Source organism: Tachypleus tridentatus, chromosome 4 (assembly GCF_004210375.1).
Source record: "Tachypleus tridentatus isolate NWPU-2018 chromosome 4, ASM421037v1, whole genome shotgun sequence".
In the NCBI taxonomy this organism is placed as follows: domain Eukaryota; kingdom Metazoa; phylum Arthropoda; class Merostomata; order Xiphosura; family Limulidae; genus Tachypleus; species Tachypleus tridentatus.
The window spans coordinates 114,058,398-114,083,734 of record NC_134828.1 but is presented as its reverse complement, the minus strand read 5'-3'; the positions used below and the strand labels follow the sequence as shown (position 1 = coordinate 114,083,734).

General features: G+C 35.1%; 1 protein-coding gene across 1 annotated transcript in view; it reads right to left on the bottom strand.

The window, feature by feature from the left end:
- Window positions 1-1,522: 1,522 nt before the first annotated feature.
- Window positions 1,523-25,337, bottom strand: part of LOC143249909 (uncharacterized) — a 52,332-nt gene continuing 28,517 nt past the window's right edge. Inside the window, exons 3-10 of the mRNA XM_076500516.1 lie at window positions 23,984-24,023; window positions 23,435-23,525; window positions 18,263-18,328; window positions 17,315-17,428; window positions 9,572-9,654; window positions 8,969-9,122; window positions 7,284-7,460; window positions 1,523-3,636 (exon numbers count right to left, since the gene is read on the bottom strand). Of these exons, the coding sequence (XP_076356631.1) occupies window positions 3,598-3,636; window positions 7,284-7,460; window positions 8,969-9,122; window positions 9,572-9,654; window positions 17,315-17,416 (555 nt within the window). The 5' untranslated portion in view covers window positions 17,417-17,428; window positions 18,263-18,328; window positions 23,435-23,525; window positions 23,984-24,023 and the 3' untranslated portion in view covers window positions 1,523-3,597. The remainder of the gene's footprint in view (window positions 3,637-7,283; window positions 7,461-8,968; window positions 9,123-9,571; window positions 9,655-17,314; window positions 17,429-18,262; window positions 18,329-23,434; window positions 23,526-23,983; window positions 24,024-25,337) is intronic.

Here is a 25,337-nt window from a genome sequence, read left to right as displayed (position 1 = left end):
AAATTAAAGAAAAGCATCACGAATTTAAATTAATTATAGAATATTTAGAAGATTACAGAAAATCAATAAAGTTGACCAAACAGGAAATTACGACATCCAAAAGAATGTGTGAGAAAATATTTGATGAGAACATAAAAATGAAGAGAAAGATTTTTTTAAGTATATTAGGGGTAAACAAAATCTTAAAATGAGTAGAGGATCCTTGGAGAATGATAAAGGAATGGTTTTATCTGACGATATATCTTTAGTTTTTACCTTGAGCAACTGGTAAATGAAAACAAAGTTGAACGATATAACTGTATATATTCTGAACTTGTTAAAATAAAATTGCAAGGTTTAAATAATAATAAGGCTCTTGGGCCAGATAATATTTCCTTGAGAGTTTTAAAGAAGGTCAAGGATTGGATATGTGAGGCACTTGCTGCAGGTTTCTTGTAAATCCTTGAATGTTGGACAAGTACCAACAAATTGGAAACTAGTGAATGCCACTGTCATCTCTAAGGTACGTAATAGAAGTTGTCCCAGCAACTATAGGCCTATTAGTCTTACATCTGTTATGAGAAATGTTTTGGAAAATCTAATCAAATTTATTTAACAAAGTTCATAATTTTACTGTGTAGTCAACATGGTTTCACTAAAGGAAAATCTTGCCTTAAAAATATTACATTTTTTAAAAAAATAGTTACTGTTTATGTAAATAAGGATGAAGGTGTAGATTTTGTGTATATTGATTTTTATAAAGCGCTTAACAAAGTGCCACATAAAAGTATTGAAATAAAACTTATCTGCATAGCTATAGGGGATTAGTTAGTAAATTGGATAGAAGAGTAGCTTAATGGAAGAAAGCAGAGGGTTGTTATAAATGGAGCTCAAATAAAATTGATTAATGTTGCAAGTGGTGTACCTTAGGACTCAGTCTTAAGATTATTGCTCTTTTTTATTTTATTAATGGCACAGAAGGAGGAATGGTCAATAAATTATTTAACTTTTCTAATGATATCAAGGTATTGAGTGTTGCTAACTGTGAAGAGGATTCTGCTGCTTTACAAAAAAATTCAAAGGATTTTGATCATTTGTTAAATTGAATAAATAAGTGGCAGATAGGTTTTAATTATGATAAATGCAAGAGAATGCATGTAGGTTGTCTTAATTTGAATTATAAGTAAAATTTAGATGGCTTAAGAGACTGATCAACCATTACATCAAGATCCTTGTTTCATGGCACTGCTGAGGTCATTTGTATCCAAATTCTATTTACGTTGTATCTACAGAAATATTGAATACAATTCTAAAGAGGTTATAATTACATAGTATAGATCATTGGTTAGTCCACATTTGGAATATTTCATTCAATCTTGGACTTCTTACCTTAGGAAAGACATTGAATTATTTGAAAGGGTTCAGAGAAGCTATTAAAATGGTACCTGAGAAGGAGGGGTTTGTCATATCAGTAGATATTAAATTTATTGTAAATAAAACCAATAATCATTAAGGTATTGAATACCACAGGTAACAAGAGAGTTAATATCACTTTATTGAACACTACTGCAACAAACATTACATGGGGCACTATATATAAACACACAAAAGCCAAGTATATAATTACCTTTAGTTCAAGCTTCTTAAATGAGCGAAGTATCTTACAAGAAACACACATCAACTTCCTATAACGTCTTTAAATTTCGAAAATATATTTTTTAATTGATATAAAGCCCTTTCAATATTTAACATCAAGAGTAGCATTACCAACAAGGCAAATCTTTTCTCTACCCAAGGCACGAAGATTTTATTCAACATCTGTATTCTGAAATGTATCTATTGATTTTATTATGCCACTATAGGTGTGTTCCTTTGATTCAGCGCAAAGCCACAGAATGGGCTATATGCACTCTGTTCACCAGCGAGTAATTAAACCCTGGATTGTAGTGTCGTAAGTCTTAAGGCTGACAGCACATCCACGGAAAGAAAAACATATTTAAGTTAAAAGCTACAAGTGGGCTATTAGCCCTTGACGAAAACGAAAAAGTTCAAACATCCTCTTAGGAAAAAAAAAACTCCAACTATAAGGTCTTTCAAATTGTTTAGATCTTTTACTATTTGTCTTAAATCAATAAAGAACTAATATGACTAAACAATCACATACTTCTGTCTGTTACAGATAAACGGAATGTTATTGACTAAACAATCACATACTTCTGTCTGTTACAGATAAACGGAATGTTATTGACTGAACAATCACATACTTCTGTCCGTTACAGATAAACGGAATGTTATTGACTGAACAATCACATACTTCTGTCTGTTACAGATAAGTAGAATGTTATTGACTAAACAATAAGTAGAATGTTGTTGACTGAACAATCACATACTTCTGTCCGTTACACATAAGTAGAATGTTGTTGACTGAACAATAAGTGGAATGTTATTGAATTACTTTCATATTTTTATCTGAGAATATAGAGTGAAGAATTACATAATTCTATTCGTTAGAAAGTCAACAAATCATCAGATGTTCTGCAGAGTTTAGTTTCCATTTTACTGAAATAAACTTATTACACAGTATATAATGCACACGTTATTAAATGTTACAAGTTGTCTCTACATTAATTGTAATGCTTAACATCGAAATTTACAATATACTGAATGGAACTATTCAATTATCTGTTTTAACATATAAGCAAACAAACTTGACGTTTAAAATAATGCTTCTTTAACGTATTGTCTTTTAAGCGAAAAAAGAGACACAAACACATTGTGTTTAACTGTTTCCTTAAACATTCCTTCAAGACTGGTGAAACAGTTATATTTTCTATAACTTATCATGCGAGCCCACTTTCAGCTCTACTAGAATTGATTAATTCATTAAGTTAATAAAATTTAATTACGTATATATTAAGCAGTTAATAGTAGATATGATACTTAAAATAACTGGTTCCTACTCAGAGATATTTTTCTACCTTACAAAAAAACTGTTTTAGTTTTCCAAGTTTAATTATGTATAACTTTTTAAGATGTTTCAAGGATTAGCTGATTCTTTATATTTCTGGAAAAAATAAATAAATTATATCGTTTACACACCTGTCTGATATTTGAATCAATGTTCCTAATTTCATAAAAAATAAGTATTTCTATAACTAATTTTAGGGTTAGATTCTGAATTGAGCTAATTCGTCGTTTCTTTGAAATATTAAAACAATAATTCCCATGCACCAATAACTTTTGAATAGACAGAACGATTCGGTATCAGAAGCTTTAGAACAAGAAAGGTTTTGAAGTAAATCTCTTACTTATGAAACACATAAACAATAAACATTACCAGCAGATTAGTCATAACAGAAAAACACCAGCTCCTCGTGAGTTTAAATTCTGATAAACTAAGGAGCTATCAGCAACAACCAGAAGTTTATAACAAGGTATGCTTTGGTAGTGAGAGCAAAGAACATTTTTTAACTAACATATCGATAAAACTTTAAAGCTAGATATTGCTAAAAAATCTAGCATCGGCTGAAACCTGTTCAGAATTTATGAAACCTAAAAAAAAAACAAATGTAAGGAGAAGCTTTACCCTAACAACAGATGATAACTTTGAGAGACTTCTCAAGAAGCCAGGATCTTCTGAACCCATGTCTTCAATGCCTAATAAAAGCATAAAATATATTTACCATTTTATATATTATAACAGATAAATTAAAGAACCAATATGTTTCTTTGAGAAAAAATGTATTGATAAACCCAGAATTTGTGACATATCTCTATATATTTCTTTTCTTATAACAACGAGAGTTTCGCTTGTTAAATAACTGAGAACTTTCATCTGTCAATTCTGTAGTCACAAATATGTACCAAATCAGTTTCTATTATAGAGATTTTAATGGAAACTTTCAGTTAAGTGTCCATAATTGAAACTTCTGAGAATTGAATGGTTTTCTGTGGTTAATGACAAGTTGTAAGTTCCTGTTAAAAAAACATTTCACCAAATACTAAGAATTGGACGAGATTTGTTAGTGTATACATATATTTGTATTTCATATTGAATGAATGTGAACCCAGGCTCGTGTATTTAATTAAATATTCTTTGTTTGTTTTTGAATTTAGCGCAAAGCTACACGAGGGCTATCTGTGCTAGCAATCCCTAATGTTGCAGTGTAAGACCAGAGAGAAGGCAGCCAGTCATCACCACTCATCGCCAACTGTTGGGCTACTCTTTTACCAATGAATACTGGGATTGACCGTCACATTATAACACATCCACGGCTGAAAATGCAAGCATGTTTTGTGCAACGGGGATTCGCACCCGTGACTCTCAGATTGCGAGTCGAGCGCCTTAACCACCTGGCCATGTAAGGTCATTAAATATTAAACTAAGCCAGAAAAAATTTATACACACACAAGTTTTCAAGTTGTTATTGAACTGTTTACCTACCAGAATAACTGCGCATGTTATGTATCTTATTATAATTAATAACATGTTATATATTTATATATATTACAGATTATTAGCAACACTTTACACGTGATTACTCCAGCTTTATATGTATCATGAACCACAATAGTGGTTGATAATAGGAAACACGAGGAATCACACAAAAAACCCAATAGAACTTTCGAGAAAATAACATCTTAAACAGTAAAGACTTCAGTTTAAATAACACTTTAAAATGTTTACTATTGATTGCTAAAGTTGTACACAGATAAAAATGCACAAAAAATCACCCATGTTAGGCTTACAAGGAAAAGAAAATCAGATCAAAACGATCTATTTGTAATTATTATTGTTATTCTCTTGTCAGCCTACAACACTGTCTTCTGTAGAATACTAAATAATACATTGCGAATATCGTATGGGCATTACAAAGTTGATTCATTTCTTTTGTCTTTTACATAAGCTAAAAATACCATAACTGTAGTTTAAACGATGCTACAATTACCCCAGCGAATAAAAGATAAGCATTAGATGACATTCATATAGATACTCAATGCTTTGGACACTATACAATCTATGTCTTTAGGGAGCCATCCCTTATAATATGTATCAAGTGAAAACCATGTCAGCTAGATACTAACTTTGTATCAAGTAGTTATTTGCCAACAAACAGATAAGTAAAAAAATTGGGAATTTTGAAACCTGTAGATAGGAATGGTTAAAAAAGTAAACGAATAGGGCTGGAGATACTGCAAATATTATTCACTAGAAACCCTTATTTTGGTTCCATGCTGTTACCTACAATTACGTTTGGTGCAATCAAATATGAATTTGTAGTTTGAATATATATTTGAAGGTTTTTTAAATTCCTATTTTTTTATTTATCTTCCATCTGCAGATGGAGTTGCACAGTGCGCTGACATACAGTTCACATTGATGATATCAATATAGAATACAACACAGACAGGGGCGTAGATTCCGGGGGGTGGGAGGGTGGAAGGTATACATCCCCCTCTTCATTTTAGGTGGGGGGTATGGTGTATAAAATCATCTTCCCCTACAGTTTGGTCTGTTGAATTGTTTTATTGCATCACGGGCCTACAAATTGTGTGTTTGTTCTTGTGATTCTCATGTTCTTATACCAATTGAATTACATAATCAGGCCTAGATGTAGGCTTTTTCAGTAGCCGAAATGTAAATCTTTAATACAGGCGTGCTTCTAAGCTTTTCGATCGTATCAGTCAGTAGCCCTAAGTATACATGCAAGTATCGTGGCAACAAGATTACTCTGTGACTGCATGTTTACAGCTTTCAGGTTCACGTAATTAGAGATTACCAATTTGCAAATTGAACAGTCCACATAAGTGGTTGAAAAAATCATCCCCCCCCATCGGGTGTAAAAAATCTACGCCCCTGGACACAGACATAAAACTGAACAGACACATAACCAAGAGTACCTGGTAGCTAAGCCTTTTTCACGTTCGAATTAACACAAATTTAGTGGAGGCACACATATCACAGGTATGAAAGTATTATAGACTTTTCAGTCAACATGAATGGTTTTGGAAGAACCCATATTCGTATATCGTATTCTCCAGTATTGGTTATTAGTGATTTCTCGACCATTCAACAACTTAGCATAACTTATGGCTAGGGATGTCACTACCCTTTCTGCACAGTGAGATATCTTAACAACATTTTAAATAATTGAGCATATAAAACAGTAGCTTTGAAATAACATTAACACCAATGAGCAAAGTAAAGGCTGTGGTTACAAAAGAGAACCTCAGATCTAATTATTCACTGCGATGAAAATGTTTAATATATTTTCTAGTGCCACTAACTTACTAATAAACAAGAAGTTGGATATAAAGAAGGCTCACAGACTTCCAGACATATCTCGAATTCAATGATTTTTTTTCATGAGAAACTTGAATTACAGCAGACCCATCCTGTCAAGTTCCTCAGTAGTTTCAATGTATTGTTATTTTTTACTTGCTTGGAAAGCAACGTTCATGTACAGTGGAAAGTGTGTCAAAGAGTATGACATACGATTGACCTTCACCCATTTCAAAATTTGTTACGATCGTTCTGGCAGTAGTGACTGACCATGGCCACCTTTCCAGTGAGTCAGTGGCAAGTGTAAAGACATATAATGTAAAAACTGGGTTTTGATACCCATGTTAGGCACATCACACACAAATTTCTAGACACAATATTTATGTTTCATTCAACATAACCCCCAAGGTTACCATTATGGCTTCTATAACAGGACTACAGTATATCGCTATAAACCCCTTGACACAATAACCAAGGTTCTTCACTTACCATTATGGCTTCTATAACAGGACTACAGTATTTTGCTATAAACCCCTTGACACAATAACCAAGGTTCTTCACTTACCATTATGGCTTCTATAACAGGACTACAGTATATCGCTATAAACCCCTTGACACAATAACCAAGGTTCTTCACTTACCATTATGGCTTCTATAACAGGATTACAGTATTTCGCTATAAACCCCTTGACACAATAACCAAGGTTCTTGACTCACCATTATGGCTTCTATAACAGGACTACAGTATTTTGCTATAAACCCCTTGACACAATAACCAAGGTTCTTCACTTACCATTATGGCTTCTATAACAGGACTACAGTATATCGCTATAAACCCCTTGACACAATAACCAAGGTTCTTCACTTACCATTATGGCTTCTATAACAGGATTACAGTATTTCGCTATAAACCCCTTGACACAATAACCAAGGTTCTTGACTCACCATCCTGGCTTCTATAACAGGACTACAGTATATCGCTATAAACCCCTTGACACAATAACCAAGGTTCTTCACTTACCATTATGGCTTCTATAACAGGACTACAGTATTTCACTATAAACTCTTCCTTAATGAGCTCTGTATCGGAAAGGCTGTAGGCCGCTTCTAAAGCTTCAGCTCCGTCAAAATTAACGAAACACATTCTTGCTGTAAGCCTCGTTTCCGGATGAAGGAATGATGGGCCAGCAGCCATCAGCTGCAACATGAACAGAGTTTGATATTAAATACACAGACTTCTTGAGTGTAAATATAGTTAACAATTATGTTTCAAACCAAACAAAGCTCTAATAACACAGCAATATAAAATGTATACAGAAACATCTGTACACTAAACTACGTACGAAATAGTTATTCTAATGTTAACAGTATCATAGAAAGCATATTGTAAACGGCTACGTATTGTGTGTGTGTCACATTTTAAGATATTTTATACGATAAGTGACGAATTGTGAACTTTCCCAGAGATATTGATTTTTGTGTAATTTTTTTACATCTTTGGTGTGCATTAGGAAGACGTAGGCTCTGTAGATAAATGTATTTTGAGCCCTATAAAATAGATTATTCTTTAAAATTCTCAGTGCTTATTAACAAACTAAACAATACAACTCAAAATGAAACACGTGTCACAAGTGTGGTCTACAAAATTATTATTGTGCCGATGATGTAAAAGTTTCATAAGTGCTAGTTTGAAGCGCGAACAAAATCAATAATTTTAAATATTCCAGTAATTAAAAATGTAAGTTGCAGATGACATTGAATTTGATCTAGAGTTCTTGATTTTTTTTTCATAACTGTTATTGAAAACTGAGTAATGGGTATATTCTACAAATATCAAGAGAAGCAAATCATTAGATAAAACATAATGACCCTGTAAAGTGAACATAAACACATATATTAAATATTCCATTACGACTGGCCTGCTTGGCACTCCATTCACGTTATGAGCATAATAAACACTATTACCAACAAAATTGTAGAAGCGACCATTTAAACCATTTAGCATGTGTTTTCCACGTCTTAAATGCATTAAAATATAAGTTTTCTCATCTATCTATTAATTTGACCATAGTAATTATAAAAAGCAAGAATAATTTCATTATAGTATCTTAAGTTTGATTTTATTCATCGACTGTTTCGCAGACGTAGGGAGTCCAATATATTATCTTATCATCTATTGACCGTTTCGCTTGAGCATGGGACCCAACTTGTGTCACGATTTTTGTTATAAAATATAGTTGCTAATTTCTGTTCTATAAAACAATTAAAACCATCAGTGGATTTATATGTAAATATGTAAGCAACAAAAAACGTCACACTTGTTTTTATTATCGTAACCTGATTTGTTAGAAGTCTTGTTAGATAAACTTTGTTTAAGTCAGTTATTCTTCAACTGAAATGTCCATGAAATTTACTAAAGTTTCGTTTTATTTCTTTTGAATTTCACGTAAAACTAATTTACGAATTTCAACGTCGAGTCTTCCTAATTTAGCAATGTAGATACTCAATACCAGACTCCACCAACTCTTAAGATACTCTCTTACCAACAAATAGTGAAATTCATTGTTACATTATAACGACCCGAAGGCAGATAGACGAGAATGTTCAGTGACCGGTATTAGAACTCGCACATACGCAGGTTACGAGTCGATTGCCCAAACCATCAGGCCTTTTCATTGAAAGTAAAACAAAACACTGGTCACACACCGCAACATTGGCTTCTTCCAGAATGTTGATGCACATTGATTTTCCATTCATTACTCCATATTTCTCCAGTTTAGGTCTCAAGATCTCGAAGTCAGGTAGCATATAATAACCAGCTTGTGGTCGAATTACCTTCACTCCAACTTCATCTAATTCTCTGTGGGAGAAATGTTAAATATTTGTTATTCTGTACGGTCTGGATCCATAATGGAAATAACTGTAATACAAATACATTTAGTTTGTTATAATGACTACAAGTCTCTTTAACTGACTAATGTGTGTTTTTTTGATGTGTAATAAAATGTTCATTAATTTTTGGTATGTAGAAAACAAATAAAAAATAAATTGTATAGTTTTTAACTTGTCTGTTTCGGAATAGCGAAACGTTACAACCAAAAGACGAGGCATAAGTGGTGTTTTGTAACTACTGTCTGTCCCTTAACGTATATTTCTTATTTTGTTTTCCCATTCTTTCTTAGTTTGAATATAAATGTTTCCAACAGTGAGAGTAGTTATTCATAGAAATTCTTGATAATATAACAATTTAAATGTACCTTTTGTATAATCACCTAACGATTGTTCTCAAATATGTATTTACTGGCTTACCTGTAACAAAAATCTGCAATCGTTGCCAGAATCTTGGTAGTAAGTTGAATGTACTGTTCGCATTCCTTTTCTTGGAGCAAAGCCTGAAAGACACATTAAACCACTGAGAAATAGAACACAGCTCTAACTGCAGTTACTAAAATTAACAACTGGTTTGCTTCCCTATTTTTCCTAGTACCTTGTCTTATTGATGTCCTTTAACTTGCCCCCCAGTGGTTCAGCGGTTTGTCTGCGGACTTACAACGCTAAAACCCGGGTTTCGATACCCGTGGTAGGCAGAGCACAGATAGCCCATTGTGTAGCTTTGTGCTTGATTCAAAATAACAAATCCTTGAACTTTCAGATTACTGTCTTGTTTTTATTCCTTTCACAACAGGATGGGCCATATACCAAACTTGCTTCATTTCTTCAAAGTCTATTTGACCCCATGGTTAAAATCAGATTGAATATTTTGAAATTTACCTGACGACGTGATAAAAATTGAATAAGCGTAATGTAATAGCGAAAATATTCGACTCTAAACATTTGTTGTCGAAGACTGCCATTCTTTAACAATAAATCTACTAATTATATACACGTAAACTGACTTGGATCACTCAACTCCATTAATAAAGCTGCATTTGTGGATTTATGGTCACTAAACAGATAAGTGTAGATGACAAAGTGGTTTTACATTTCACATTAAAATTTCACAAGACATAATTATCACGCAGGATACTACCGAAACTTCATGGCAAAGTAAGGTTAACACTTCAAACACACAGCAAGAGAGCGCCACATATGGCAAAGTAAGGTTAACACTTCAGACACACTGCAAGAGAGCGCCACATATGGCAAAGCAAGGTTAACACTTCAGACACACTGCAAGAGAGCGCCACATATGGCAAAGCAAGGTTAACACTTCAGACACACTGCAAGAGAGCGCCACATATGGCAAAGTAAGATTAACACTTCAGACACACTGCAAGAGAGCGCCACATGGTGTTGTGAGAGGAAGTGATGTCATAGCTCCAAGTTCATTAAAACATTTATAATTAATTCACCATAAAAATAACTTTTAAAACTAATTTATTAGTTAATCCTAAGAAATGACAGTAAATGTTTATTCAGCACTTAATTAATTAATAATTGAATCATAGAAGATAATATGTTTCTTATCTGTCATGATTCATTCAATATATGTCTCAACAAAATATAATTAATCACTAATTTATTAGTTATTTAAAAAGGATGCTTAACTTTAATTAATTAAAACATTTACAATAAATTCATTGATTCAATAATAATGAAATAATCATATAAAGTACATTTAATATTAATTCATTAAATCAATCAAAATGAGTTTGTCCTATAAAGGACATTACATTTCCTTATCATTAATAAGTCCTACAAGGACAATACGATAATTTAAACATATTGCTCAAAGACTTTCAGTACTATATTGTTACATTTCCTGTCCTAAAAGGACTACACCTTACTTACTCTGACGCATACAATACATTACCCTATGTTTAAATTGCTCTGAAAAGATAATATCATACAATAATTAAAGCATTGACTTCATACAACAAGTTATCTCGTCAATAAAACGTTTATTATCCAATAACAATTTTGCTAATTTGTGACGACATAATTTACACGTTTTACAAAGGCATACTTTTATCTGTACGTGATTACTAAAATTACTGTAGGAATTTAATAAGTAGACTGTGACGTTAATTGTACAATTCATCAACGTCTAGATTTCATTATGTTAAAATTCTTTAATAAAAATAATAAGTGACTGATTTACTGTATGCGGCCCGGCATGGTCAAGCGCGTTAAGGCGTGCGACTCGTAATCTGAGGGTCGCGGGTTCGCATTCCCGTCGCCCCAAACATGCTCGCCCTTTAAGCTGTTGGGGCGTTATAATGTTACGATCAATCCCACTATTCGTTGGTAAAAGAGTAGCCCAAGAGTTGGCGGTGGGTGGTGATGACTAGCTGCCTTCCCTCTAGTCTTACACTGCTAAATTAGGGACGGCTAGCACAGATAGCCCTCGAGTAGCTTTGTGCGAAATTCCAAAAGATAAACAAACAAACAAGCTTACTGTATGCGTCCATTTTCTATATAGCCATTGATCACTTCCAAATGCACATAAAATTTGTGAAAGTATGGAATACATTTTAAACTGTTCATGGGTTCTTTCACAGGATGTGTTGTCGGGCACTTAACGTTTCACAAATCATTCCTGACCAATAATCACCCTACACCTAAATGAATGAATTACTGATTAATAATATCTAAAATATCACAACTTTCATACTTTGTTTTGAATTTCGAGCGAAGCTTCACGAGGGCTATCTGCACTAGCCGTCCCTAATTTAGCAGTGTAAGACTAGAGGGAAGGCAGCTAGTCATCACTACCCACCGCCAACTCTTGGACTACTCTTTTACAAACAAATAGTGGGATTGACTGACACGTTATAATGACCCCATGGCTGAAAGGGCGAGCATGTTTGGTGCGACCGGGGTTCGAACCCGCGACCCTCGGATTGCTAGTCGAACGCCTTAACACACTTAGCCATGCTGGGCCTAACTATTTAGCATTGCAAAATATATTTCTTCATTTACCATGGTCCTGCATGGCCACGTGTTTAAGTCACTGAACTCGTAATCTGAGTGTTGCGGGTTCGAATCCTTCTCACACCAAATATGCTCTCTCTTTTAGCCGTAGGAACGTTATAATGTGATGCTTAATCCCATTATTCATGGGTAAAAGAGTAGCCCAAGAGTTGGCAGTGAGTAGTGATGATTAGTGGCATTCCCTCTCGTCTTACACTGCTAAATTAGAGACGGCTAGCGAAGATAGCCCTTGTATAGCTTTGCGCGAAATTCAAAACAAACAGTCTAAAAGTTGTGATATTTTAAATATTATTAATCAGTAATTCATTCATTTAGGTGTAAGGTGATTATTGGTTGGGAATGATTTGTGAAACATTAAGTGTCCGACAAATTCAGATTACTTCCCCTCTTTCAATAGTGGCGCCAGGGGGCGCTTGGGGACTTGTTTCCCCAAAATGAGCCAAGCCCCCCTCAGCTCCCCAATATTGTTACCTACATACATTAATAAAATATGGAAAACACAATCATCGTTGTTTCTTAACAATTAACATCAAAGAGAGATAGATCTGTAGAACTCAACGTCTTCAATAAGTCAGAAGTATGTGTCATGCGTCCCATAGCAACGTACTGAATGTACTGAAACTCATGCGCTGTATTGTCGCTCCCTGTGTAATGCCATTCTATCTTGAGCTTTGACGAAGATTAGACAACCACGTTGATTTCAAGTTACAACAGATCATCAGGGATTTTACTTGATAAACCAAAGGTTTCACAGGTATTTACCCATTAATTTCATTTATCTTTTATTGAAAAGTAAAACATAGCATGCATGTGTAAGTGTATTGTGTATAGGTCAAAACTATGAAGCATTTAGCCAGTGTTGTGTCCTCTGTTAGATCATTTTGCATTGTGTATAAGCCATCCAAAACTGTACTGATGATTGTGGCATACACTTAAAATTGTGACTTTCAATCTAATTAATGTTATACTTATGATTAGATAATAACCTTACATGTTAACTGACCAAATAATATTTCTAAACAATTCTAGAATGAATTTTGAAATTGTCATTGGGCCATTTAGAAGTGCATAATTTAATGTAATGTAGTAGTTACATTATTGTAACAGGTGCTTGTCACACTTATGATAATAAGAACAATATCACAGTTTGGCCTGTATGAATAATGTGAACTGATGAAGAAACCAGCCTTTCTGTGAAGGTCAACTGAAATTTAGACATTTTGTTTTGGTGTCACTATGATCATTCAATATCCAGGTCGCGGGTTTGCTTTGTTCGAGCGCGCGATTTCCGCGTCGAATGCCTAAAGCGTATGATCACCGAGCCGCTGACCATGGTGTACGCTCTGTGTATGGCTAATGATTGGCTCAGCCCGATCGAGATCCAGATGCCAGCCGCACGCCACACCCTCTCCGCTCACTCCCATTAGCTTCCCACAGTTTTACAACATGCCCTATCAATGCTGTGTTTGTGTTCCCTAATTAGCCCTGTAATTTTACATTATTACTACCCCTCTAATTAAGTACTTGTGCTATACGGTTAAAGATAAACACTTTCTCTAACAGTATTTCACGGATATGTTCTGGATTTTCATGTGCTATTAATATAATTTGGTGATTTCAAAGCCGCAGAGCAGTTGTTCGTAATGTTGAACTATGTTTAGTTTTTATTTGTTTCTTATTCATAAAATTACACAATAGTATGTATATCTTTTTCCTTAGATTTCGATGTTTAAAATAAATATCCTTTGTAAGCCCTAATGCCAATATAAGGAGAGAAGTTCCCATTCGTTTCATATAAACTAACACAACTTGGAAGTAAGAAGTGGTACTAGCAGTCAGCCAGCTCGGGGATCACTTTGACATTCGAGAGCTCTGTATAAAAGGGAGTTATGTTTGTTTACGTGGCTCTCGCTCTCTCTGGTACTCGGCCTCACACTGGAACACACACTCAGTTTGGATTAATAAAAGGAAATCAAAATCAGCGACTCGTTTTCAAACAAGGACACCAACACACAAGTCAAGAGTCAGACATCACCCACCAAAACATAAACCGGTCATACTACACATAGGGTTAATTATGCAACACTACCTTCTACCCAAGAAGATGCAGCGAGTAGATGGTCCTACAAACACATGTGGTGCAAGTGAGGAGAACAGTGGTAATCGTGATGGTGAGAAAGCAGACACAACTAGAACAGGACCCCAGCCGCAAGAGGACACCACTCACACCCAGGGTGAAAAACTACCACCAGGACCCAAGGACCTGAGCCAGCTTCCAGATAGTGGTCCTGTCTGTCCAGACATGAAGAGACACCTGGCCACAGAATACAGCAGCCAGTCAAGGTCATTCAACTAGAATTGACATGATCAGCACTCGTGGTTGGAGTACTCTGTGACCAAAAATGTTGCATTCTGCTTCGCATGTCGTCTATTCAGTCACACACACTTCAGTAAAACTGTGAAGTCCTTCACCCATGAAGGCTTCTGGAGCTCGAAGAAGGCGACCACATCACTGAAGTCCCATGATAACTCTGCAGGACACAAGTTTGCCATGCAAGCTTGGGCAGAGTTTATATTGCAGAAAACAAAGGGTGCAAGGATCCAACATGCTCTCGATGCAAGCCATGCTAAAACTGTGGAGAAAAACCGACATTACATGAGAGCTGTGATATATGCACTGTTCTACACAGCCTGCCAGAAAGAAGCCCAGAAAGGTCACAGGGAAGGTAGTCAGTCAGATAACAGGGTCAATTTTCTGGAACTTCTTGACATGATTTCCAGGTATGATGAAATCATGAAGATGCTAAGTGGTCCTGGCAATGTCAAGTACACGCACCATGATATCCAAAATGAACTGCTTGACATCATAGCTGGAATGATCAGGAAAAATATCAGAAAAGAGGTCTCTCCTGTATGTCACTGATGTGCCCTGACATGACTGCAGCTCCATCATAGCACTGGCCAATGCAGGCATTATGGTCAATACCACATTTAGCCAGAGTCTCCATGATTTTCTTGAGCAATGAATCTGCATCCAGACCCTCAGCAGCTGTGAAGTCCAGGAACTCCTCGTGAAGGCTCTGTTGGTGCAGGTTCAGGAGAGGTGTCTCAGGCTGTGTATGTCCACTGCTATGCACACAGGCTTGTGTCAGTTGATCGTGTGCGCAACGTCTAGGCTGCAGCACAGTTCTTTGTGACAATTCAGAAGCTGTACAAATTCTTCTCTACATCAGTTGTGCATGAAGAATTTCCGAAGGTACAGAAGGAGCTTGAACCTGTGAACCAGCACATAGAGTAGAATCGACTGTCAGACACAAGATGGGTCTGCCAACATGTTGCTTGTCTGGCTGTGAAAAGAACCCTCCCTGCCATTGTGACAACCCTAAAGCGTCTTGTGGAGGGGGACAATGTCCACAGAGCCACTGCATCAAAGGGCCTGTGCATCCCCCTAGATCAGCAGTTTGTAACCAGTCTAGTGGCCATATAAAACCTACTGCTGATGACAAAACAGCAATTAGACCACCTCCAGTCACCTGACCTGCAGCTGGCCTCTGCAGAGGGCCTAGTACAATCTGTCATCTCAGGTCTCTCAGAAATATGAACTGAAGCAGCATGGAAAGACTTGGAAGAGTCTACTGAGGATATATGTAAGAAAGTGGGAATACGCACTGAGACGGTGCATCAAGGTGGACAGCAATCTGTCCCCAGACACCTGGACGAATTCATAATCACATATAGTACTGGCCAAAGAGATGAATCAACACCAGATACCAGGAGACACACCTTCTATACTATTATAGACAGGATGCTCAATGAGCTAAATAGAAGATTCTCCTCTGATGCCTGCAGTGTTCTGATGGGTGCAACTGCATTGAACCTCAAACACTCCACATTTCTGGACAAGCAAGCACTCTTAAGAATGACAGCAAACTACGGTGTGGCAGAGGATGACCTCGCAGTGGAAGTCCACCAGTTGAACTGACTAATTGCCAGGAAGAAAGACAATGGGCAGGAAGTATCCACACCATTGGGAGCTTGCAACCATGCTGGAGCCATACAAGGATGCTTTCATGGATATCCACAAACTTGTATGCATCGCTGTGACCCTGTCTGTCACTTCAGCTGCTTGTGAGAGAAGTTTCTAATGTCTGAAGCTTCTCAAGACATACTTGCGCAACAGCAGTGGTAACAACCACACCAGCAACCTTCTGTCATATCAGTAAACTCCAGGAGGGCAAAACAACTCGATATTGATACTGTTATAAACACATTTGCTGCCAATCACCATAACAGGCACATTGTTTTGAAGTAATATTGACTATAAACACAACATGATGAAAGATAGTTAGCCTGATAGTGACCTTACTTTTCCTCAGAATGTATTAACTTCACCTGGGAATAATTCGTTTCTGCTATGTAAACTATGTCTTTTTTGTTATATTTCTGTTGATTTGTAGCTTTACTCTTAATGGTATATTAAATGTTCAATCTAAGCTAATCTTGATTTTCTTTATTATTATGTATTACCTTGGGTGGAATTTGGGTGAGCTTCCTCTTTTACATGTACACATATTTTCATAAACAGATTATTTCTAATTTGTAATAATGAATTATGAATCAGAATATGAGTTTCCAATGAAAACTGCATTGAACACGCAGTTCAAAATAGCACACCTTTTTGAAATGCACCTTGGTATTTACATTATTATAATTTACCATCTATACTTCATATTGATGACATTTTGGGAAGCCCCTCCACAGTTTACCTCAGCCTCCCCCAACGAAAATAGCGTCGCCATTGCCCTCTTCTGAGACAGCCAATGAGTGTGAGGCAGCATAACGATCGTTCCGCCCTTACTGCTGACACATAATTTCGATGCCCCCCATTCTACCGCCCTCTATGCCCCCCATCCTACCGCCCTCTAAGTAAATCTTATTACTCTAATTGTTACCACGCATTATATAACTATTATAATTATCACAAATTAAGTTTTCAAAAAATAATACGAATAGAAGTTTGAACCTATTTTTCAACATTGTTCGTTTGGCCATTGTAAAACAACAAGGTTGAAGTTAGAAACTAAAATGTTGATAATTTGAAACTAGAATATGACTTACTTCTGTAAGAGCATATTGCATGGGTGCCGGAGCACATGAGTAGGTCAGACTAGCAGTAGTTGTTACGGCATTCTTTATCTGTGATAGCTCGTCTGGAAACATTGCGTAGCCCACCTGAAAAAAACATACATCATGGGAAAGGTCAAAGGGTATAACTCAAAGATTACAGATATTTTACAAACGTTTATTCACAATTCGGAACATGATAAATACTAATTTTACATGTATAATAGAGAATTCATGTTAACATTTTTTGGTTGAAAATCAAACCTAAAGAAAATTATTTACCCTAATACTGAAAAACAGTTTTAAAATGTTTCATTATTTGGAAATAACGGTGTATAAGGTTTCTATTAGATGGTTGTCAGACCAGTTCTTTCAACTATAGGAATATATAAAATAAAAAGTTACTTCCGTAACTTCTGTCATATCTGTTCGTTGGTGGATAGTGTTTGGTCTACAGACTTGCAACATTAAAATTCAGGATTAGACAAATAAGGCTTTGATCTACCATAAATAAACGGCTCTGCATGGCTTAATGGTTATGACACTCGACTTCTAATCCGAGGGTTGTGAGTTCAAATCCTTGTAACCAAGCATGTGTACTCCTTTTAGCTGATGATGCGTTGTGATGGTACCATTAATCCCATTATTTGTTGGTAAAAATGACTAAAAAAGTTGGTAGAGAGCGATACCGGCTATAACCATTCCCTCATGTATCACTCACTTCAAATAATTTGTTCCATACTGTGAGAAATACGATGCCCCATTGTTTACTGATATATCTGTCAAATAGAATTAGTGTACAAATATACTGTAGGTTAATCCAATTTAACATAATAACTTTTACTGCAAAATTGAACAGTTAACATCGTCATCATAAGATATTATAAACACAGTTTCTTTAACATATTCATCTGTATTTGATACAAATAAAAATTAACTGACCCTCCATCCACCGGCACTGGCCCATTTGGAAAACCCACTACAAACAATGGTGCCCTCTCGATAGAACTAGAAAATATATAACATAATTAATGCCATTTACTTAAACAAATAATAATTTCAATATTTCTCATACTTTTAAGAGTATTAGTCAACTACACAATTAACAATCTATCTAGTTTCAAAAGTATTAGTCAACTACACAATTAACGATCTAACTATCTAGTTTCAAGAGTATTAGTCAACTACACAATTAACGATCTAACTATCTAGTTTCAAGAGTATTAGTCAACTACACAATTAACGATCTAACTATCTAGTTTCAAGAGTATTAGTCAACTACACAATTAACTATCTATCTAGTTTCAAAAGTATTAGTTAACTACACAATTAACGATCTAACTATCTAGTTTCAAGAGTATTAGTCAACTACACAATTAACGATTTAACTATCTAGTTTCAAGAGTATTAGTCAACTACACAATTAACGATCTATCTAGTTTCAAAAGTATTAGTCAACTACACAATTAACGATCTAACTATCTAGTTTCAAGAGTATTAGTCAACTACACAATTAACGATTTAACTATCTAGTTTCAAGAGTTTTAGTCAACTACACAATTAACGATCTATCCAGTTTCAAGAGTATCAGTCAACTGCACAATTAACGATCTATCTAGTTTCAAGAGTATTAGTCAACTACACAATTAACGATCTAACTATCTAGTTTCAAGAGTATTAGTCAACTACACAATTAACGATTTAACTATCTAGTTTCAAGAGTTTTAGTCAACTACACAATTAACGATCTATCTAGTTTCAAGAGTTTTAGTCAACTACACAATTAACGATCTATCTAGTTTCAAGAGTATTAGTCAACTACACAATTAACGATCTATCTAGTTTCAAGAGTATCAGTCAACTACACAATTAACGGTCTATCTAGTTTCAAGAGTATCAGTCAACTACACAATTAACGATCTATCTAGTTTCAAGAGTATTAGTCAACTACACAATTAACGATCTATCTAGTTTCAAGAGTATTAGTCAACTACACAATTAACGATCTAACTATCTAGTTTTAAGAGTATTAGTCAACTACACAATTAACTATCTATCTAGTTTCAAAAGTATTAGTTAACTACACAATTAACGATCAAACTATCTAGTTTCAAGAGTATTAGTCAACTACACAATTAACGATTTAACTATCTAGTTTCAAGAGTATTAGTCAACTACACAATTAACGGTCTATCTAGTTTCAAGAGTATTAGTCAACTACACAATTAACGATCTAACTATCTAGTTTCAAGAGTATTAGTCAACTACACAATTAACGATCTATCTAGTTTCAAGAGTATTAGTCAACTACACAATTAACGATCTAACTATCTAGTTTCAAGAGTATTAGTGAACTACACAATTAACGATTTAACTATCTAGTTTCAAGAGTTTTAGTCAACTACACAATTAACGATCTATCTAGTTTCAAGAGTATCAGTCAACTACACAATTAACGATCTAACTATCTAGTTTCAAGAGTATTAGTCAACTACACAATTAACGATTTAACTATCTAGTTTCAAGAGTTTTAGTCAACTACACAATTAACGATCTATCTAGTTTCAAGAGTATCAGTCAACTACACAATTAACGATCTATCTAGTTTCAAGAGTATTAGTCAACTACACAATTAACGATCTAACTATCTAGTTTCAAGAGTATTAGTCAACTACACAATTAACGATTTAACTATCTAGTTTCAAGAGTTTTAGTCAACTACACAATTAACGATCTATCTAGTTTCAAGAGTATTAGTCAACTACACAATTAACGATCTATCTAGTTTCAAGAGTATCAGTCAACTACACAATTAACGGTCTATCTAGTTTCAAGAGTATCAGTCAACTACACAATTAACGATCTATCTAGTTTCAAGAGTATTAGTAAACTACACAATTAACGATCTAACTATCTAGTTTCAAGAGTATTAGTCAACTACACAATTAACAATTTAACTATCTAATTCAGTGATTCTCAACCTGTGTGCCGCGAGAGATTGGCAGGTGTGCCACGGTGTTTTTGAAACACATTCAACTTTCTTGGGATTTTACAAGCAAGTCGAACACATCAGTTAATAAAAGTTACTATAGAGACACTCTGAAACCTTCCAAAACATTCGATGGGTTTCATTGAACTCGAGCACTAAGAAGTTCATACTTAAATTTCATTCTCGACAGCAACGGTTCGGCTGTTAGTTTAATTGCGGTGTAACAAGCGCTTCGTACGTCATAAATGATGCATCAAACAATCAAACTGCTTTCTGGAACACGTTCTTATTTTGAGGTAAGCTACAGCTACTATGCTGTAGGTAGGAATTTTATATCAACTGCAGAACTTCGTGCTTATCGGGTATGAATTAGCTTTATAATTTATCCATGGAAAAATATTTAAGTAAGTCTGGTGCTGCAAAGGAGAATGTGTTGAATCAAAAGCAAGGAATCAAACAAAAGTACAAAAACGAATACATCGAATACGGTTTTTTCGCTTTGGAATCGGAACATTCTCAATTACCATTCTGCCTACTCTGTAATGCAGCTTTATCGAACGAGGCGCTTGTTCATAGCAAACTGAAGAGACACTTGGAAACAAAATATTCAGTTGTGAAGGATAAACCAAAAGAATACTTTGAGAATCTCGCGACTCAACAACATGAACAATCAAGGAAGCTTGGAAACTACATGAAGCTGCCCGAAAAAGGATTGATTGCAAGTTATAAGGTTGCTCAATTGTTGGCAAAATGCAAGAAAGCACATACGGAGGCCGAATCAGTCATTGTACCAGCGTTAGCAAATATCGTTGAAACTATGCTTGGAACGGATGCCGCCAAAAAGATTAAGCACGTTCCACTGTCCAATGACACAATTTCGCACAGAATTGTGGACTTGTCGTCGGATTTGAAGGATCAAGTTTCCAAGCACTTCGAAGTGCCTGAAGATGAATAGTCTCTGCTATGGTCTCTTCAAGTTGATGAATCTACTGACGTTAGTGGAAAAGCTCAAGTTCTGGGTTTTGTTCGATTCATAAAAGATGGAAAAATCGTAAACGAATATTTATTTTGCAAAGATTTAAAAAGTACAGCGAAAGGCCAAGACATATTCGAGTTGGTGAATGAAAACATTTTGCTCTTTAAACTATACTGGAATAACTGTGTCAGTGTTTACACCGATGGCTGTCCTTCAATGTAAGGAAAAAAGCTGGGATTCGTTACTCTGGTGCGCCAACAAAATCCAAACATTAGGATTGTTCACTGCATGATTCACAGAGAGGCGCTCGCCTCCAAATCTTTGCTAAAAGATTTGCAGTCTGTTATGAATCAAGTTATTCAAGTGGTGAATTTCATCAAGTCTCGGCCATTTCAATCTCGACTTTTCTCTCTTCTCTGTGAGTCGATGGATTCAGACTACAAAAAGCTATTGTATCACACTGAAGTTTGATGGCTTTCGATAGGAAAGGTTTTAAAACGTCTTGTCCAACTAAAAACCGAAGTAATTTGTTTCTTGGAGGTTGAGAAAGCAAGTTTTGAATTTTCTTTTCATGATGAGATCTGGTGGCTCAAGGTTCAATTTCTCTCCGACTTGTTTGACAAATTAAATTCTCTGAACTTAAGTCTCCAAGGTCCATCTGAAAACATTATTACTGCAACGTCCAAACTGAAGGCCTTCGATGAAAAGGTGACCCTGTGGAAGAATAAGATCTCGAAAGGAGTCCTAGATTGTTTTCCTTCTGTTTACGAATGTCCATCAAAGAAAAAAATTGTCCCTCAAATTTTGAATACATTAAGCGACCTACAGTCCACACTGAAACATTACTTTTCGTCACTTGCTGTTGATGAATATAACTGGGTGACCTATTCATTCGGAATCAACGAGACAACAAATCTTACAACTGAGGAGGAAGAACAGCTCATTGATTTACGAAACGACAAATTTTATCAGTTATTGTTTCTTGAAAAGAGCTTGGATGAGTTTTGGATCTCCATTAAAAATTCATATCCTGCAATCAGTTCAAAAGCAGTTGAAGTTCTGCTTTCATTTGTATCTTCATGGTTTTGCGAAACAGGATTTTCAGCATTGACTGAAATTAAAGCCAGAAAGAGAGAGAGGCTTCTTATAGTCGATGATGAACTGCGAGCTTGTTTGTCTACGTTAGAGCCTCGCTTCAATTTGATTTGCTCTCGGAAGCAGACACAAGCGTCACATTGAAAACATATGTAAACATAAAAAGTTTTGATATTTCTGCTGTACCACAAAATAGTTAAAAAGCCTTAGAACGACACTCACGACCAAAACAAGTGATAGTATTGTCATAGAATATTAGGCTTTTGTGATTTTCGTTCTAAGGCTTTTTATGTTAACTCTTCTGTGTTACGTGTATCTAAACGTGATGCACAATGACATTATTATCTCTTGCTTTGGCCGTGATATTCGTTCTAAGGCTTTTTATGTTAACTCTTCTGTGTTACGTGTATCTAAACGTGATGCACAATGACATTATTATCTCTTGCTTTGGCCGTGATTTTCGTTCTTAGGCTTTTTATGTTAACTCTTCTGTGTTACGTGTATCTAAACGTGATGCACAATGACATCATTATCTCTTGCTTTGGCCGTGATTTTCGTTCTTAGGCTTTTTATGTTAACTCTTCTGTGTTACGTGTATCTAAACGTGATGCACAATGACATCATTATCTCTTGCTTTGGCCGTGATTTTCGTTCTTAGGCTTTTTATGTTAACTTTTCTGTGTTACGTGTATCTAAACGTGATGCACAATGACATCATTATCTCTTGCTTTGGCCGTGATATTCGTTCTAAGGTTTTTAACGCTTGCCGTGTAACGTGTACCTAAAATAATCATTAAGGCTTTCCAGGTGTGACACGATGATTTTCGGAGTGTCGTAGTGTGTCACAAGTCAGAAAAGATTAGAACCACTGATCTAGTTTTAAGAGTGAACTTACTATATTATCGTAAGACTGGATAATTTTAAAGAACTTATGCTTTTAATGTCTGGCAATAAAAGTAGTCGTCAATAATAAATTAGTGTAGGTACACTACTCTAACATAATTCCATTTTCCATGGATCATTACGATAATAAACACAATATGCAAAAGCTGACCTTGTAGAGGCTCACATGCTGACCACTAAAATGGGTTCTGGCATAAATTTCGTCACTCAGAACAATAAACTTCTCTTGCCTTAAACACTCACTAGGGGAATTAAAACAGACCACATATGTTATGATAAAAACGTATATTTTGATTCGTAAACTTACTGTATGCTTACATTTAAATGTAACGACTAGCTCTTTGTTGAAGATTCAGCTAAAAACAAAATAAACCAAATCTTAAAATTTCTCTCAGCATTCAATGAACATCTCAAACAAATGATAACTTCTTCCTAATATAATTGTAGTAATGATCTAACAACATGCAAGATTATTATAAGTAGTTTTCACTTTAACGCAATTTAGAGATCAGCTGTTGTATGCCTAGTTGAAACCTAGTTTATCTACACTTTATTAAAATATTACTATTGTTACTTTGTTTACAATCTTAAGAACAAAATCCCGGGCTTATAAAAATTACAAAATTTGTTCAGTATTTGACTCAAATACTAAATTATGAATTATCTATCGGACTATTGTGAAGTATATAAAACAACTAACCCTAATGCCTTCAGTTCTTCTTCTGTGTACGCAATTCCAGCTGAAAAACATGTGTTTATATAGTATATGTATATATAATATAAACATGTGTTTATATAGTATATGTTTATATACATATCAAGTACACGAAATAATCAAAGATTAACTGAAGTTTATTTGAGCTAAAACAAGACAAGAACACTGTTATAATCTAGTACCACTCTTCTACCTCAGATCACACTTCTATAAAAATCTGATAATCTGTCGTATGAAGTGAAATACAAATGACTGGTCATTATACAACACATTATATGAAGATTTGGTAGAGACAGCATTACTTCTTTACAGTGTATGATATTTCACTTCAGAATGGACTATAAATACCAAAGATATCATGACATTAACAGAATGCTGACAAGGTCCTGCGCTATCTTGGTTCACTCCTCCGAGAACACTGTTTTCAGAGCACCTTCATTGTTTTGAGTAACTTCACGAGATAAAACCCCTCTCCTAAGGTAATTTCATGTACGTAAGTTTCTTTTGTTCAATCGGACCTTTCTGAAAGAGTGCATCAATCAGTTTAGTTTAATAAAGGTAGACGTCATCGTCCATTAGCCTCAGATCAGGGTACATACACTATTTCAGCTTCATATAGATAGACGATATAATCCATTAGACCAAAATAAAAACAACTATATTATATTATCTTAATAGAAAAAGATGCTATAATTAATTACAATAGAATAAGGACTACAACAACAGTTTAGCATGATAGACATATATACTATATTCCATGAAACTGAAGTCTTGGTAACTAGACAAATGTAATATAATATGGTTCACACTATTGTCCATTAGGCATAGATCAGTGCAACTACACTGCTTTAGCATGATAGTAGTAGACACTATTGTCTATCAGACTAAGAACAAGACAGATAACATAACATGATGTTTTGGGACAACATGGAACTTACTGGTCCACCTCAGCTGTCTCATCCTCTACACTGTAACATGATGTTTTGGGACAACATGGAACTTACTGGTCCACCTCAGCTGTCTCATCCTCTACACTAGACTAAAACTATTAATAAACAAATAAATAAAACCTTAAGGCTAGCCTTTGTCGTTCATATACTTATCAGGATTTCTCTTAAACTAACTTAGATTTACTATGTCCATTACATCTGAAAGCAACCTATTTCAGAAGACCAACAACCCTGTAAGAAAAATGAAACTGTCTTAGCCGAAGATGACTCCTACCCAGACAAAATGTATACTTATGTCCCCTAGTCTCAGAGTTACATATGATAAAAGGATTATACATCAGCACTATTAAGTCCCTTTACAATCTTAAACACCTCACTCAAATCTCCAC